At 37.0% G+C, this 15,665-nt stretch overlaps 3 protein-coding genes and 2 pseudogenes across 3 annotated transcripts; 1 reads left to right on the top strand and 4 right to left on the bottom strand.

Annotated features, from left to right (window-relative positions):
• Positions 1-1,327: 1,327 nt before the first annotated feature.
• LOC120204212 (transcription initiation factor IIF subunit alpha-like) lies at positions 1,328-5,758 on the bottom strand. Its single transcript, XM_039204331.1, has 9 exons — positions 5,418-5,758; positions 5,145-5,303; positions 4,572-4,717; positions 4,045-4,415; positions 3,560-3,672; positions 2,771-2,917; positions 2,311-2,523; positions 1,963-2,211; positions 1,328-1,704 (listed from the first exon to the last, which is right to left on the bottom strand). Exons 1-9 carry the CDS (start codon positions 5,586-5,588, stop codon positions 1,612-1,614), a joined length of 1,662 nt encoding a protein of 553 aa, XP_039060262.1. The 5' UTR covers positions 5,589-5,758; the 3' UTR covers positions 1,328-1,611.
• Positions 5,759-7,083: 1,325 nt separating this feature from the next.
• Positions 7,084-9,640, top strand: LOC120204211 (mannan endo-1,4-beta-mannosidase 6-like). Its single transcript, XM_039204330.1, has 5 exons — positions 7,084-7,515; positions 7,604-7,801; positions 8,138-8,260; positions 8,575-8,786; positions 9,117-9,640. The coding sequence occupies exons 1-5, from the start codon at positions 7,117-7,119 to the stop codon at positions 9,526-9,528; spliced, it is 1,344 nt and encodes a 447-aa protein (XP_039060261.1). The 5' UTR covers positions 7,084-7,116; the 3' UTR covers positions 9,529-9,640.
• Positions 9,641-9,805: 165 nt separating this feature from the next.
• LOC120204016 lies at positions 9,806-10,658 on the bottom strand (annotated as a pseudogene).
• Positions 10,659-10,803: 145 nt separating this feature from the next.
• LOC120204015 lies at positions 10,804-13,686 on the bottom strand (annotated as a pseudogene).
• Positions 13,687-14,665: 979 nt separating this feature from the next.
• Positions 14,666-15,447, bottom strand: LOC120204210 (pentatricopeptide repeat-containing protein At1g63080, mitochondrial-like). Its single transcript, XM_039204329.1, has 2 exons — positions 14,781-15,447; positions 14,666-14,694 (listed from the first exon to the last, which is right to left on the bottom strand). The coding sequence occupies exons 1-2, from the start codon at positions 15,411-15,413 to the stop codon at positions 14,677-14,679; spliced, it is 651 nt and encodes a 216-aa protein (XP_039060260.1). The 5' UTR covers positions 15,414-15,447; the 3' UTR covers positions 14,666-14,676.
• Between the last annotated feature and the right edge of the window lie 218 nt (positions 15,448-15,665).

The following is a 15,665-nucleotide window of genomic DNA, read 5'->3' as shown; positions in this document are numbered from 1 at the left end:
CTCGAGACATGATTAAACAATTTAAACCGCTTACCACTTAAATAACAATAAAAATTTAAATATTTTTTTAGGATTAAAACTAATATTAGACCTTGTTATTTTTCTAAATCAATGAAAGTAATATCTGGGACATAATCAAAACTATGGGAGGGACTAAATTGTCTAACTTCAAGAAAACAGGGACCTTTTAAGTATATAACCCCAAAAGTTCAGAGGCAAAGCTTAATTTGACCAAACTATGTTCATGCAGTCATGCTATGAATTTGTTATTGTTAGGAATGAAGTCTCTGACCCCTATTTATATTATTCTACCTCTACAATGAATGGTGGAGATTACTTACATCAAAGGGTGAATATTAATTATCTTGAATGCTCTACACACTCTAGGAAGCTCTACACTCTTCCATTTCATTCCATATTCTTCCATACTCTTCCATAAGGTTCCATACATCTCCAGAATATTCCAGAGGATTCTACACTCTTCCATAAGCTTCGAGAGAGTTTTACACTTCTCTAGAGTTCTTTGGAATGTTCTAGAAAATTCTACACTTCTCCAGAAAGCTCTAGAATTTTCTAGAACCTCTCCAATAAGGAGAGATCCAACAAATAAAATGTAACGTTAAGAGTATCGAATTGTACCAAATTAAATAAAAATGTTCAAGTACTAGTTTAAATATCAAATTAAACGAAAAGACAAACTATTAAATTAAAATAAAATATAATGTTCAGGTATCAAATTAAACAAAAAATATCCAAGTACCAAGTTGAAATAATTGTATCAAATGTTACATAAAATCAAATGAATAAGATAAATTTTATTTCAAACCAATCTAACAGCTTCGATGATTAAATGATGTGGGTTGTCGATGATTTCAATTCATATTCGCATGTTAAGAATTTATGTTTATAAACATTAAGCAAACATTAAAAATCTAGGGCAAATTTCGTATTTAGAATTAAACTATCAATTTTGATCTATTTTAGTATATAAATTTCTAATTTTTTTTAAAATACATTTAATTTTCATTTCATTTTAGTATACACATTTTGTATCTAAACTATCAATTTTAATCTATTTTTGATACCTAATCTTTCAATTTGTTCAAAATTTAACGTTAAATTTTGAACTTTGATACTAAAAATTAAACAAAAATTAAAATTTTTAACGAATAGTACTAAAATGAAACAAAAACTAAAATTTCAGTATAGTTATGCAAAAATTAAAAGTTTAGATACTAAAACAGATCAAAATTAATAATTTACCCCAAAATAATCTATTATGAATGTTGAAAATAACAGGACAGAATGTAGCTTGAGACTTAGAGCTGTGTAGGATTGTTTAGCCATTCGAAAATGGAAAACTCCAGCAAAATCCATGTAGGTATACAATGTCTCCAGGTACCAGACTTAAATTTCACACAGAAAGAAGCTTTGCTTACAAAGACGATAGACCAGATACCCTTCTTTATCACCTCTTGTTTCTGGCTATCTTTGCCACTTGCAAAAATCCAATTCCAGAAAGAGGTAGATACGTTTTTCCCTCTTAATTGAAGTACAAAGCATAAGAAAAAATTTATTTCGGCACAACGTTTAAACATGGCAATTGAACGATTACTTTTCTCTCAACACGACATAGTTATTCGGCCCGTTCGTCTTTTGTATCTTAGAAATTCGCCGGAGAATGTCTGCAAAAGCCTTCTTGTCCTGCATCAAAGAGATTTATCTACTTAAGTAACGAATGCGTAAAACGAACTACATATATCTCGAGCTGTTTTCTAGATTGATCTGTTTATCCAATGGGTTTATCTTGCCTTCTTGGTTATGCAAGACCCCTTTCTATAATGCTAAAACTGTTTCTATGATGCTAAAACTGTTTCATTTCTAATGCCTATTATAACTGAATATATTAAAACTTAAAAGATCGGGTGACAATAGATTCCGAAAACACAGCAATAGATATACCTCCGGAGTTTTTAGCCTAGCTTTAAATTTAGCCACAAGATCGGATGTTGTTACAGGTGCCTTTTGTAATAACACCGCTCTGATTTCTTCTTCAGTTACAGGTCCAGCAGCTGATGCTGAACCTGCTTTTGAAGATGATCCACCGGCAGCTGATGTTGATCCAGCTTTCGCAGAAGATGATGTACCTTTGGAAGGAACACTGCCTTTGGAAGCAGTTCTATTCTCCTCTTTCACAGAAGCTTTCGAGTCCTGCTCCTCAATAAAGTTCACAATAAACTGACAATTAAAACATTTTTCTTAAAAATATCAACATGTGCAAAGGCAAGATTAGGAGCTTTGGTAACATACAGGTTCTGATTTAACCTTCTTCACAGGGGTACCATTAGATCCTTTTGTATCATCACCACTGGCTTTTCTCTTTCCCTTTGATGACTTTGATGCAGCTGGGGTTCCCCGAGCAGAAGCTGCAGGTGCAGGTTTCACTGGACTGTTAGCAGATTCTTCTTTAGGTGCATCCTTCTGTTTAGGAGCTGGTACAGGATTAAAGTTCGTATCTTCCACCTGAAAAACAATTAAAAAATCTCGGCATAAGCATAATTGGAATAGATACCACAGAAGATTCATGTAAAGTCAAGCGGAGACTAGTTAGTTCTGTCTTACCAAAGAGGATATCACACATATATGATAACTACAGAAAATGATCAAGCAGAATGATGATATAAAATAAAGGCAAGATCAATAAATCTTGTTAGCTTTTGTTAGGTGGAAATGTATTACAATAAGCTTATTAGGTATCCTAGAAGCTTACATCATCATCATCGTCGTCGTCGTCGTCATCATCATCTTCTGCATCTGATTCGTTAAGCCCGCTAGCTTTGCCTAATAGTTTCTTCAACTCTTTCCCAGACTTACTCAGTCCTCCTCCTTCCTGCTCTTCATCCTCCTCATCTTCATCCTGCAAGAAAACATACAAAAGTTTACCCAGTATTCAGAGGTCAAAATCTAGTCATGGTGTCGTCTGATAAAAGACAAAATACCACCCCGTCAATAGAAGAAATTGTTTTGGTGGGAAGACGCAAATGCAACTAGATAGTAGCAGAACTTTTCTCTGGATACAGCACTAAACAATCCAAATGATTCTTATTTGCAGAAAACTCGTGAAAGTAAGATCAGTCGATCACCAAAGATAAGCTAACTCTCAAGCCTAGAAAATTGTAATAAAATTTATATTATACAATTTCTAGAAACTGGAAATTTATATTTATCTTTATTGCATTCTTCTGCAAAAAGGAGCTTCTTTTAGGTTTCTATAAGATGGTCTCTCAATTACTTCTGATTATTAAAATACTGCACTCCTGTTAACCCACTGTTACGAAAAAGATCTATGCAGCAGTTTTTGAATGGAGAAAATTTTTAATAAAAATTAGGTGGAACGATGTCCCATCCAGTACAAACTAAAATGTTGCTAGGGTCTAAAGTTAAGTTTATTATCTTAGTGAACTTATGAGGTTTAAAACTATTCTTCTATTAGACAAACAATATCCTAAAAACACAATGCTATTCTTAGCTTGCAAGTATGTAAACGTGACAAAAATACCTCCTTGATTTCCGGAGGAGCAGGAACTTCAGGAGCCAAATCCCTTTCCTCAGGATCATTACCAACAGCTTCATCATCATCAGTGAATATTTCTTCATGCTCCCAATCATCACCTAAACAAAATGCATGTTAATAAATCACAAGTGAAACACCAATTCTAGTAAAAAGGGACAATCTAGAGACCTTCAGTGTTAGATGTGTTTTTATGTGCATGCATTTGCGCAACATCAAGAAAAGCATTAGCATATACCTTCAGACAGTAATGTTATTTAAATTATATTTTGGGAAGAAAATATGTTCAGATGAACCCCATCCATAAAGTACATAAAGCAAAGCCTTAAACCTGACAGTACAAATATGCATTTGAGGGAAAACCACATTCCGAAGATACCAACATTATGATAACAAACCAAATACCCTATAAAGCAAAATGATAACAAAGAAGAAATAGATACCAACTAAGATAAAACATTATAAAAACTCACCCTTCTCAATATCGTCATCATCCATATCAAGATCACCTCCCCTTGGACCTTCTTCATCATCATCACCACTTTTTTTGTTGAGTCCAAGCCTATTCTTCCTGGCTGCTTCCTCTTCTTCGTCCTCTTCTCCTTTATCTGATACATGGCCTTCCTCCTCCTCACCAGCAGACTTTTTGCGTCCCTTCCCCCCACCAGCAGTACTCTCTTTTTCATCAATCTTTTCCACTTCACCAAATGCAGCAGCACCATTATTTGCAGCTTTCATCATCCATCTCTCATATCCATCTGCAGTCTTCCTCCTGTTCTTCATTTTTTCTTCCGCTTCTTCCAGTGTAAGTTGTTTATATTGTGCAACCTTGTTAAAATTGTACCTGTCAAAGAGTACCACAATTTTCAGAAAAAGCATCTATCTAACAATATTCAAATATACTGATATTTTTACTACAAATAACAGAACACGGCAGTGCAATGAGTGGTGGAAACAGTGATGATCAGTCAAAACAAACAATAGAATAGATCACTCCTACCAAGAACCAGCTGGAATAGCTACAAATTCCTTTCCTTGCATCATAAGCAGGTAATAAGTTGCAGACTGTGAACCTTCACGTTGACCTTGATACTGAGCCTGACCTGTTTCATCCTCCAATAACCAAGGCTTGTTCTTATATTTCTCCTAAAAAAATACGAGCCGACAATAATGAGAGTCAGCACCAAAGTATAGTCACCATTAAACCAATCCAAGTAAAAGGAAAAGCTTTCCTCCTCCGAATATGAAAAATATTTACTTGCTATATTCTTTCTAATTTTCAAGTTTGGTTGGGTAACACAGCAAAATAATGCTTCAGTCTACATTTTGCTCCAATTTTTACAACAATTATAATACACGCCAAGTTGTCAACATTAAAAAATTATGGGTCTGCCTCTTAAATCCAAACAGAATTCCATAAAACTTTCTTTAAACACACACTCACCGATGTTCTCAACCTTTTTGTGCTTTTAAAGAATTGGAGTATGCAGGCACTAAATAATTTAGCTATCCCGTTTTAAAGTGAACGCTAGGGAGCATGCCAGCAACAGCTGAAAAAGGATAAATCTAATACCCGCATAGCATCGGTAAGTTGGCGTCCTTGTAATCCATCTTTTTGCATAGACCATCTATTCTCAGCATTTTTCTTCTTTGAAAAATTGGGCAACCCAGTCATGAACCTACCAATAAAGTAGGTCTTCTCGGTGGCAGGACTTGCTCTAACATTGTATTCCTAAAATTCCATCAACATAAATCCAAAAAATCACGTTTAAGAATTGACCCAGTCACTATAAAACCATTATCGGAACATCAATAGAGTAAAGAGATGTGGGATTGGAAAATGAACTCGAATCAAGCGTGTGACAATGGCGCCACATTCGAAGCATTTGCCTTGGTTCTCGGCCATGGTTTTGCCACAAGAGACGCACAGGGTCATGTGCTTGCAGTTGCTGCCGTACAAATCTTGGGAAGACCCGCAGCCGCTGCATGTCGGCTTCAGCATCAGATCGAAAGACATCTTCGTTCCCTCCCTCCTTCGCCTCCCGATAGAACTCTAGGGTTTTAAGCGAAACGTTGCAAAAACAAAACTAGAACAACAACCAGATTACACGCGCTGCTCTTCCGTTTGTCGAAGTTGAAATCTTTTGAGAGATTTGTGAAATGGAAATTTCGATCGGTGAAGCGAAACAAAACAAATCAAATTCTGGCTTTGGGAGATATATAAAGAGGAGAGAATCTTGTCGCGTTTTCCAAACGATAATAGCAGGACGTTTTTACTCAAATAGACCCCATTCGAAATATTATTTTCAATGTTAATACTCATGGAGGATATTTTTTTAATTTAGTTTGAAAAAGTGTATTGTAGGGTGTATTTTTCACCTCACATAATTTTTTTCAATTTAAAATCTCAAAATAAATTTTCTAATTTCGTCCCTGCGTATCGAAGATACATAATTATACGAATATCAACAATATGAGATTTGAGAAGTTTATGATGGTTTTAAAATATCGCATTATCTAGATAAGTGAGTTTTCAAGTGTTTAAATATAAAATTTTAAATATGCATCTACTGAGTGATTAAACATAAGGTTAATATACGTGCATCGTCGTTGTTTGATCCAACTCGTGCTTGTATTTATATAATTATGTATCTTTGATACGTATCACGCACATTTTTCTTTTTAGATAAAATTCACGTACTTTGATCCATCAATTTATTTTTTCTCTCATTTCAGTCTAATCCAATCAAAATTAACAAAAAAAAGAACCATTTCTTATAGAACACATTTCATGCCATACCAGTGAAAGACACTTTCATGCCATGTCAATGAAAGACACTGCATGTATAATTTTCTTTTTATCATATCAATAGAAGATGTTTCTTGCATAATCCTAGGGATGAGCATGAGTCGGGTTTTCGGTCCACCCGACCTGATATATAGTTTAAAAACCCAATCCGACCCAACCTAAAATAATAAAAAATATTATTTTTATTCAATAAAAACAGTGACTTAATTGAAAAAATTAATATATAAAGGGATATTATTGTTATTATTCCTAAATATATAAGGTAAAATTATATATTTTTTCGGGTCGAATATTTTTCACCCTAAAACTGAATCCAACCCGACCCGAATACCACATTAAAAAACCATACCCAATCCGATCAGATCGGACCGGGTCGAGTTTGGATCTCATGCCCATCCTACATAATATAACTTTATCTACATTATAAAAAAATATTAATTTAAGAATTAATTGTATGTGAGTGCTAATAGGTGATACTTGAATAAAAAACCTAATCACAGCATACACGCGTCGGTTTCAACTAAGATTCCACGTCACACGATAACTGAAGATCCACCAATCTTTCCGTGCACCAGACAAATAATCATATATAATGCACCATCGGCCAATGAGAATAACTGGGAATATTACAAAATAAAAAAGATTTGATTTTTTTTAAAAAAAAAAGGCTAATTGGAACTAAAATGAGCCACAATTACAGATCAGCTACCAACCGTTTGCGATCGACAGAGCAACAATGGAAGCACAATGGAGAGAGAAAAAGCTTTACCCTTTACTGGGCATACTTTTACTTTCAATCTTTCTCTACTTCAACTTTGGCGACAATCCCATCACTCTCCCAATTCTATGGCAATCCCAGATGGGTTTTGTATCTGCAAACTCCACCCATTTCATCATCGTCAACGACGTCGCGACCGCGGAGAACCAGTCAGCGTTCTACGTCAACGGCTGGAACTCTTATTGGCTAATGCAGGAGAGCGTGTGGGCTGGTCCGTCGAGGTCGAGGGTGTCGAAGATGCTCAAGAGAGGGGCAGAAATGGGGTTGACTGTTTGCAGAACTTGGGCTTTCAACGACGGGCATGGGCCCAATGCATTGCAGATATCTCCCGGTGTCTTTAACGAAAGAGTCTTTCGGGTGTGTTTATGATCCCCTTAGCTTGTTTATAGAATACCCTTTTGTTTGTTTTGTTTGATTTTTGTTATATTGGATTGAATTGTGGTAGGGATTGGATTATGTGATTGTTGAAGCAAGGAAGCATGGGATTAGGTTGATACTTAGTTTGGTGAATAATTTAAATAACTTTGGTGGGAAAGCTCAGTATGTGAGATGGGCACAAGAAGCTGGAAATAATGTTTCTTCTTCAACTGATTCATTTTTTTCAGACCCAACGATTAAAGATTACTACAAGGCTTATGTCAAGGTACTTTGCTACGGCTATATTCTTCAAAGCTCTTTACTTATAAGATACATGTATGATGTACCATACGGAATTGAAGGGTAGCTTGAGTCCTTGGCATTTATAACTTTCTATCTGATAGGTCGAGTACGATGATAATGGTATGAGCATTGTCAGCAGTGAAAGCATTTAGAAAGAAAATGACCTGTAAGCATTGTTCTATGAATGTCCACTACTTTAGGTCAACTGAAATATTTGATTGGATGATAAGAAAGTTATCGACTTTACAACATGTGTGCTTCTTGTTTGGCTGCAACAATCAATCAAATCAACCTTGGATTTGTGATGTGCGTTTTACAGGCTATTTTGACTAGAAAGAATTCCTTCAGTGGTGTTAAGTATGTTGACGAACCATCAATATTTGCTTGGGAGCTGATGAATGAACCTCGGTGTGCATCCAATTCCTCTGCTCACAGTCTTCAGGTGAACTATAGAACATGCTGTCTTGTTATTGTGTTACCATGTGTTTCTAATCTTCTGGCCTGAAGGCCTGATGAATAATTAAGACTTTAGAGATTTCTTCATTTTCCTTTCTTATCTCTAAATATTAGTAGTGTGTTACTATTTCTAGCCATGTTCAATATTTGATATCTATAGAGTTTGAGAATTTTCTGCACTTTCTTATTATTGCTTTCTTAGTCTGGAAATTCCATATTCTAAGTTTTTATATTTGGGTTTGATTTGCAGCAGTCTCTTTTAATTTCAGCTTTATTTAATAATATTACCATGGAATACAGGCTTGGCTTACCGAGATGGCTGCGTTCGTCAAGAGTCTGGATCAAAAACATTTAGTTACTGTTGGACTTGAGGGCTTTTATGGCCTCAATACAACTAAGGGACTGGAAGTAAATCCCGGGGAGTGGGCAGCCTCACTTGGATCGGACTTTATATGGAACTCGGCAATTAAGAACATTGACTTTGCTTCAGTTCATGCATACCCTGACAGCTGGTTGTTAAATTTTACTTTCAGTACGATATGATAAAGAGTCTTATGAATATCATGTCACAGTTGTCTGAAAATGTTGTCTTTTAAGTTACCAGCCGCAATTGCTATCCATTATCTGATTCGGTCTACTTAGGCCAATGGAAAATTTTATCATGCCTTATAACCAAATTTCAACCCTATGGAGAAAAAATCATGTCTGTAGAAGTTGATCAGAGCATGGCTCTTGCATTTGAACTATTTCTACATCTCATATGCATAGTTGGCAGGGTAGACGATGGTGATGGCATCATTTATATCTGTATGACTTATGATGTTTTTGTTTTGTTGTTGTAGGATACCCCATCATGATATGGGAGCAAAGGCTCTTTTTCTTTCCCGGTGGGTGGATTCTCATATAAGTGATGGGGATCAGGTTCTTAAAAAACCGGTTCTCTTCACAGAAGTTGGATCTTTGGTGAATGCAAACAACCAAGGAATAGCTGAAAAGGATATCCTTTTAAAGACCGTGTACGATAAAATCTACGAGTCGGCAAAGAAGAGACAAGCCGGGGCTGGGGCCTTAATTTGGCAATTACTAGTCGAAGGAGTGGAGGGATACGGTGATAGATTTTCCTTTGTAGCATGGGATAATCCATCCACCTACAAACTGATACTAAAGCAATCATGTAGGCTTCAAAGCATTTTCGGGAAGAGCACTGATAGCCGGAAACTCAACAAGGATCTATGCTCGGGTCGACAGCCTTGACAACAGTTGATTGAAGGCTAGGAAATGAAACATTTAGATTCATTCATTCAAGCAATGTGTGTGTAGAAAATCAATTCTTTGCTAGTTAGTTGCCATGCTTGCTGGTGTTTTTGGGCAGCTACTTGTTTCCCTTTGAAAATACTTGTGTGTAAATTGCGTATATAATGCACCTTCAATACATCATCTGCCATTCATTGTCTTTGTACAATATATTATAGTTCTGCAATAATATATTACCATCAAACGGCATCTACCAAATGCTGATTGTAATGAACGGTCAATTTTCTCTGAAAACTCGCAATGATTTTTCCCTAGAATCTTTGAAACCGGAAACAGCAGCAACATTCTTAATTAACTTGCTTAGAATCGTGCACTCTTCAAGCATCCTCTCATCAGCCCTGCACCGTAGAAGCAGCGGGAAGAAGAGCCAGAAGCACGTAAACAGAACAAATCCAACTGGCATTGAAACCACCAGGGGAACCGCCACTTCCCCGACCAACTTCTTCACAGCAATCTCCTCTGTCGAACATGCTCCATGGAGAAGAAAGAACCACATGATTTTCTGCGTTGGCCATGCCCCTTCCAAGTAATAGAAAAACAGCTCGTGCATCATGCCCGGCACAAAAAAAAGTCCCGAAAACCGTGGGAATTGGAGCTCATTTACGACAGATGAAATGTGCAGCCGTTTCCCATACAGGCTTGTACACTGTCAGTCATAGAATATTCGTCACTATAATGTTCCGTCTCCTGCCCCAGAAATCTTGCAGTGAGGAAGAAAGTTACAGTTCGTTGAACTCTTTCTCCAGCTTGAGACCCAACATGGCTCGAGCCATGGTTGCCATCAATGCTAGGACCATCTCCAGGAGAACATACATGTGAAAAGAATATATAACCAACGTGATTGTGGGGTGGATATGGTCGTTGTAGTCATACATACGAAGCAACAAGGCAAAATGTAGAATCTTGATTGCATAGTTTGTGATTGCTTGCTGGCCATTTTGTGCATTTAAAGGTGGGTTTTGTTGGATTTTGATGGGCAAACAAGCAATAGCAAGAAAGGTAAACAGAGATAGTTGTTTCTCTTTGAAAATACTATTGTAAGTTGTGGTATTGCATCTGCAGTACTTCATCAGTTCATCTGCAATTCATATTCTTTGAATAATGTCATATAGTTCATAAGTAAACAGATTTAAACAAAATTTAACGATTTGTTTGTTGTTTCCATTACAAGATCTGTTGGGATATCTTTGGTTATTCTATTTCATAGGAAACGCACTACAATCTTTGAAACTGGAAAGTGCTGAAGGTTAATGCAGTAACATTCTTAAGAAACGTGCCTAGAACAGCATACTCTTCAGGCAACCTCTTATCGACCTTGCACCGTAAAACCGGCGGGTAGAAGAGCCAGGAGGCAGTAATCACGAGGAATCTGAGCGTCAACAATGTAGACACAACCCTGGGCAATAACCACTTCCTGAACGCCTTCTTCAGCACAACCTCCGCAGCCAACCATGCTCCATGGATAAGATAGGACCATGTGATTTCCCACGTTGGCCGTTCACGTACCAGGTAGTAAAAAATCAGCTCATACATGATACCCGACATGAAGAAAGTTTCAAAAACCGCCGGAAGTGGAGCCCATCTACAATCAATGAAACGTGCAGCCATGTCACAGACAGGTTCATACACAGTTGCTTGTAGAATACTCGTTGCCATAATGTTCCATCTCCTGCCCCAGAAATCTTGCATTGAGGTGGAAAGGTACGGTTTGTTGAACTGTTTCTCTAGCTCGATATTCAACAGGGCTACAGCCATGGTTGCCACCAGAGCTAGGACTGTCTCAAGGAGAACATACATGTGAAAAGAATATAGAGCAAACATGATTGTGGAGTGGATACGGTCTCTGTAGTCATATATACTCAGCAACAAGACAAAAAGCAGAATCTTGACAGCATAGTTTGTGATCATTTTGATAGCCGTTTTTCATAAATTTAAAGGCGGGTTATGTCGGATTTTGATGGGAAAACAAGCAATAGCAAGAAAGACAGGTAAAGAGAGATGGGGACGACAAAGGGCCTTTGCCAAAGGCAAAAAGCAAGAGCTTGAAGCTAGCAAGCCAAGTGATGAAGAAAGCAGCGATGAATCCGAGATGTAAGGAGGAGATTTCGAGTGGAATGTAAAGAAATAGGCAAACAACTGGTAGAAAACAAAGAAGCCTCGGAGTTCCTTTAGGGATGATCTTGGTTTTACCTACGGAGTAACAGTAGCATATAGTAAAGATGGTGCAGAGCCAGAGGTTGATAAAGTTGTTCATCTTTTTCTCTGATATTATGCTTGATTATCAAACTAAAATGGTTCATAATCCCATTTAGTAGGATTAAGAGATCATTTATAACGGTCTTTCTGAATATTTACCCTTTAAACATTTATTTTTCTGAGTGTTAAAGTTGGCAATGGCACAGATTAGGCAAATATATGGAATTCCTTGCACACTTGGGTTTAACCACAACTAAAGCTTGATTGAATCCCACACGACAGTGGAAAGTGAAAACACAGAAATACAAAGGGATTTGCAATCATGTACAGCATCTATATCAGTTGATAGAATATCCCCTCTTACTGTTGTTCGAATATCTGCATATAGACTTGTAGTCGCATATAAGAAGCAATAAGGCAAAAAGCAGGATCTTTATTGCATAGTTCACAAGTATTTGATGGTCATTATGAGCATTAATATGTGATTTTATTGGTTTTGTTGAATTTTGATGGGAAAACAAGCAAGAGCAAGAAAACGAGGTAAAGAGAGAGATGTGGGCGATAAAGGGCCTTTGCCAAAGGCAAAAGCAAGAGCTTGACGCTAGCAAGCCAACTGATTAACAATAGTATAGAGATATGATAATGCAGAGCCAGAGGTTGATGAAAAGAAAATTATCTGAGAGTAAAAATTTTACAATTTTTTTCCTTAATAATATGAAATAGAGTGCCTTCTTATCCGATAGAGACTTTGGATTGTACTCGAAAGCCCGAAGTTTTTAATCGTCTTACTTTCACACAAAAAGGGTCCGATAAATCAGAAGGACATATCTGATAAAGGAAAAACGTTCCTGAAGGATTACTGGATGAACACTATTTTGTGTTGAAGAAGGAAAAAAATGTGTACCAGCTCACTACAGTATTCAATTAAGTGAAGAAGAATGATAGTTTAGATCAAGTGTTTGCAATAAGTGCCAGGTAAAGAAAAGAAAAAAAAGAAGAATTCCACTAAAAATTCGGTGTTTTGATTTTTATTTTTAAGCTTTTTTTTCTCTGTAAAGACAAAAGGAGGAAAAAAATCATCTATCGCCGTTACCGGAGATCAAACCTGGGGGCGTGACAGGTGGGAATATTTACCACTATACTACAACGACTTTGTTGACAATAGGCTTGTTGTTTCTGTTCAGAAACTAAGTACTAAATACTAGGACATGTTAAACGGTTGTGATTTCAAGGAGAGCACTGTACTATTATTTCTGATCTTTATCTTGGATGAAATTTGAAGATAAACAATGAAGGGGCTAAATTAGAGATCCCATGGCTTGAACAACCAAAAGATGAAGGATGAGATTTTTTTCCACCCTCGATCAAAGTTTAATTTTTGAATAATATAAAGTCCTCAAATGAGGATTTAAAACAAGTACAACACATTTAAGCAGACATAACATAGAAGATTGCTTCAAAATCCAACCAACACAACAAAAAATAACCTTAAACGATTCGAAACATCTATTCTTTGAAACCTTTTACAATGATTAATGAGGTATCTTGGTGTAAAAATAGACATCAAACAATGCTTGTAGTTTATCACGGTACAGTCGCTTATGACTCACAATTACACGAAACGATCTTTACACTAAATGTTTAACTTTCATCAAGATTGATTTATCAGATCTTAAGACCATATCCACAAATAAAGTGGCAGTATAAATATCTGCAGAGAAGCCCTTACCGACCATTTCTGCAAGAAATTGTGTTGCCTTCAATGTATAACTTGTTTTGGAAAAGCCCCTGAATCATCACATTATAACAACATCTATTTGGCAAACAATCATCATTTTCCATTCTCCTAAACAATCGGTATGCTTCATCTCGCAGTCTTTCTTTAGACAATCCACCAATCATTATGGTATATGTGTGAACAGTTGGTTTTAAACCATTGAATGGGAGTTTATGAAATAATTGCTTGGTGTTAGGTATGGCTCATAAATATACCAGTAAAGAGGACAGGAGATGGAGCGGAGTGAGTGAACATCAACTGTCCTTACAAAGAAAGTCTCGTTGTGGGGTTACGAATTATGTGGGTTGGGGGTGCGGGGGCGTAGCCCCCCGCGGTACGGTACAGGGTTGATTTTGTAATTATGTACCAGGGTTTTCTATTATAAATAGAGATGTAACCTAGACCTAAGATTATCGTTGAATAAAACTTCTAGCGCCGCCTAGGCACCGAGGACGTAAGCACATTGCCGAACCTCGTAAAAATTCTCGTGTTCTTTCGTTTTCTTTACCCGTTTTCGTCAACACTTGGCAACATCAATATGCTCAGCTTTACACGATCCATTGTTCCGCATCGCTTGAAAAAGTTTCAATGCCTCTTCAAGTTTACCTGTTTTGCATAAACCATCCAACAAAATCGAACATGTCACCATATCTGGAACTTGTCCAGAAGCAAGCATTTTCCTCAAAAATCCACATGCAGTTGAAACTCTCCCTAACTGAAACATACCTTGCATAAGAGTATTGTATGTTGCAATATCCGAGATTGATCCTTTTCGAGATATTTTACGGAAGAGTTTCAATGCTTCGTCTAACCTTTTCACTTTGCAGTATCCATTGATCATTGTGTTGTAACTACATATATTATCCGCACAACCCTTCTCAATCATCAACTGAAATACTTTTCTAGCTTTATCCACCTTGTTTCCCAAGCAATGGCCATTCATTGATGCATTATAGGTAAAAACATCAGGCTCAATGACTAGTTTTATCATTCTGTCAATAATAGTTTTATCATTCTGTCAATAATATCCTCAGCTTTGTAAACCATTTGTTCCTTGCAATATGCATCGGTCAATAAATTATACGTGAAAACATCAGGCGCAATGCCTTGCTTCCTCATTGTGTCAACAGTATCTACTGCTTTAGAAATCAGTCCCTCCTTGCACTATCATCGATCAATATACTATGCTTGATACGTCGAGGGAAATATTGTTATCCACCATTTCATTCAAAAGCCTTGTTGCCTCCTTCTGCTGGCCTGAATTACACATACCATGAATTAAGCAACTGTAAGTAATAGTACCTGGTCTAATGCTCTTAACCTTCAGTTCGGAAAAGAGATCTAGAGCCTGCTTTATCAACCCGGTCTTGCAAGGACAGTCGACGACTGTGCTATATGCTACAATATCGGGTTCGAAACCCCTCCCTTCCATCATCCTTAGCAACCTAACAGCTTGATCTGTACTACCGATCTTACACAAACCATTAAGAAGTGTATTGTAAACAATTAAATTAGGTCGATACCCTTTCTCGACCACTTCATCAAACAAGCTCACAGCCTGAGAAATCTTACTTTGCCTACAAAGTCCATTAATCAGAGTGGACATAGTTACAAGGCTAGGTCCAACACCTGATTTGAGCATTTTCCCCAAAACAGAACACCCAAAATCAACCCGACTTAATTGACGAAAACAATTAATCAAGATGCTCAAAGAATAAACATTATGGGAAACTCCTACCGATTCCACCCGGCTACACATGGAAATCACAATGGCATGATGTTTCATCCTAACAACGGCAGCTAATAATTTAGTGAATTCCACAATTGAAGACTTTGGGTACTTTCCGATCATCTTGTTGAACACAATCAAAGCATCGCCAACATTATGGAAGCCATAGTACTGTTTTCCCTTTCCACTTACAGAGATGGATTATTACTTAAAGCATTGCCTCGCCAGTAAAGAAGGAATATTAAAGCTTTCCCGGCTCTACACAATAGCAAACATGAAGGGTTGTTAAGGGGGATCTTCACTCATTTGGGCAGCGAAACCAACTAAACAAGGGTCGTTTTTGTAATTCTCTGTCGGCAGAAATAGAGGTTAAAC

Source organism: Hibiscus syriacus, unplaced genomic scaffold (genome assembly GCF_006381635.1).
Source record: "Hibiscus syriacus cultivar Baekdansim isolate YM2019G1 unplaced genomic scaffold, ASM638163v2 tig00010533_pilon, whole genome shotgun sequence".
Classification (NCBI taxonomy): Eukaryota; Viridiplantae; Streptophyta; class Magnoliopsida; order Malvales; family Malvaceae; genus Hibiscus; species Hibiscus syriacus.
The sequence above is the reverse complement of the archived record's forward strand: the minus strand, read 5'-3'. Positions and strand labels throughout refer to the sequence as shown.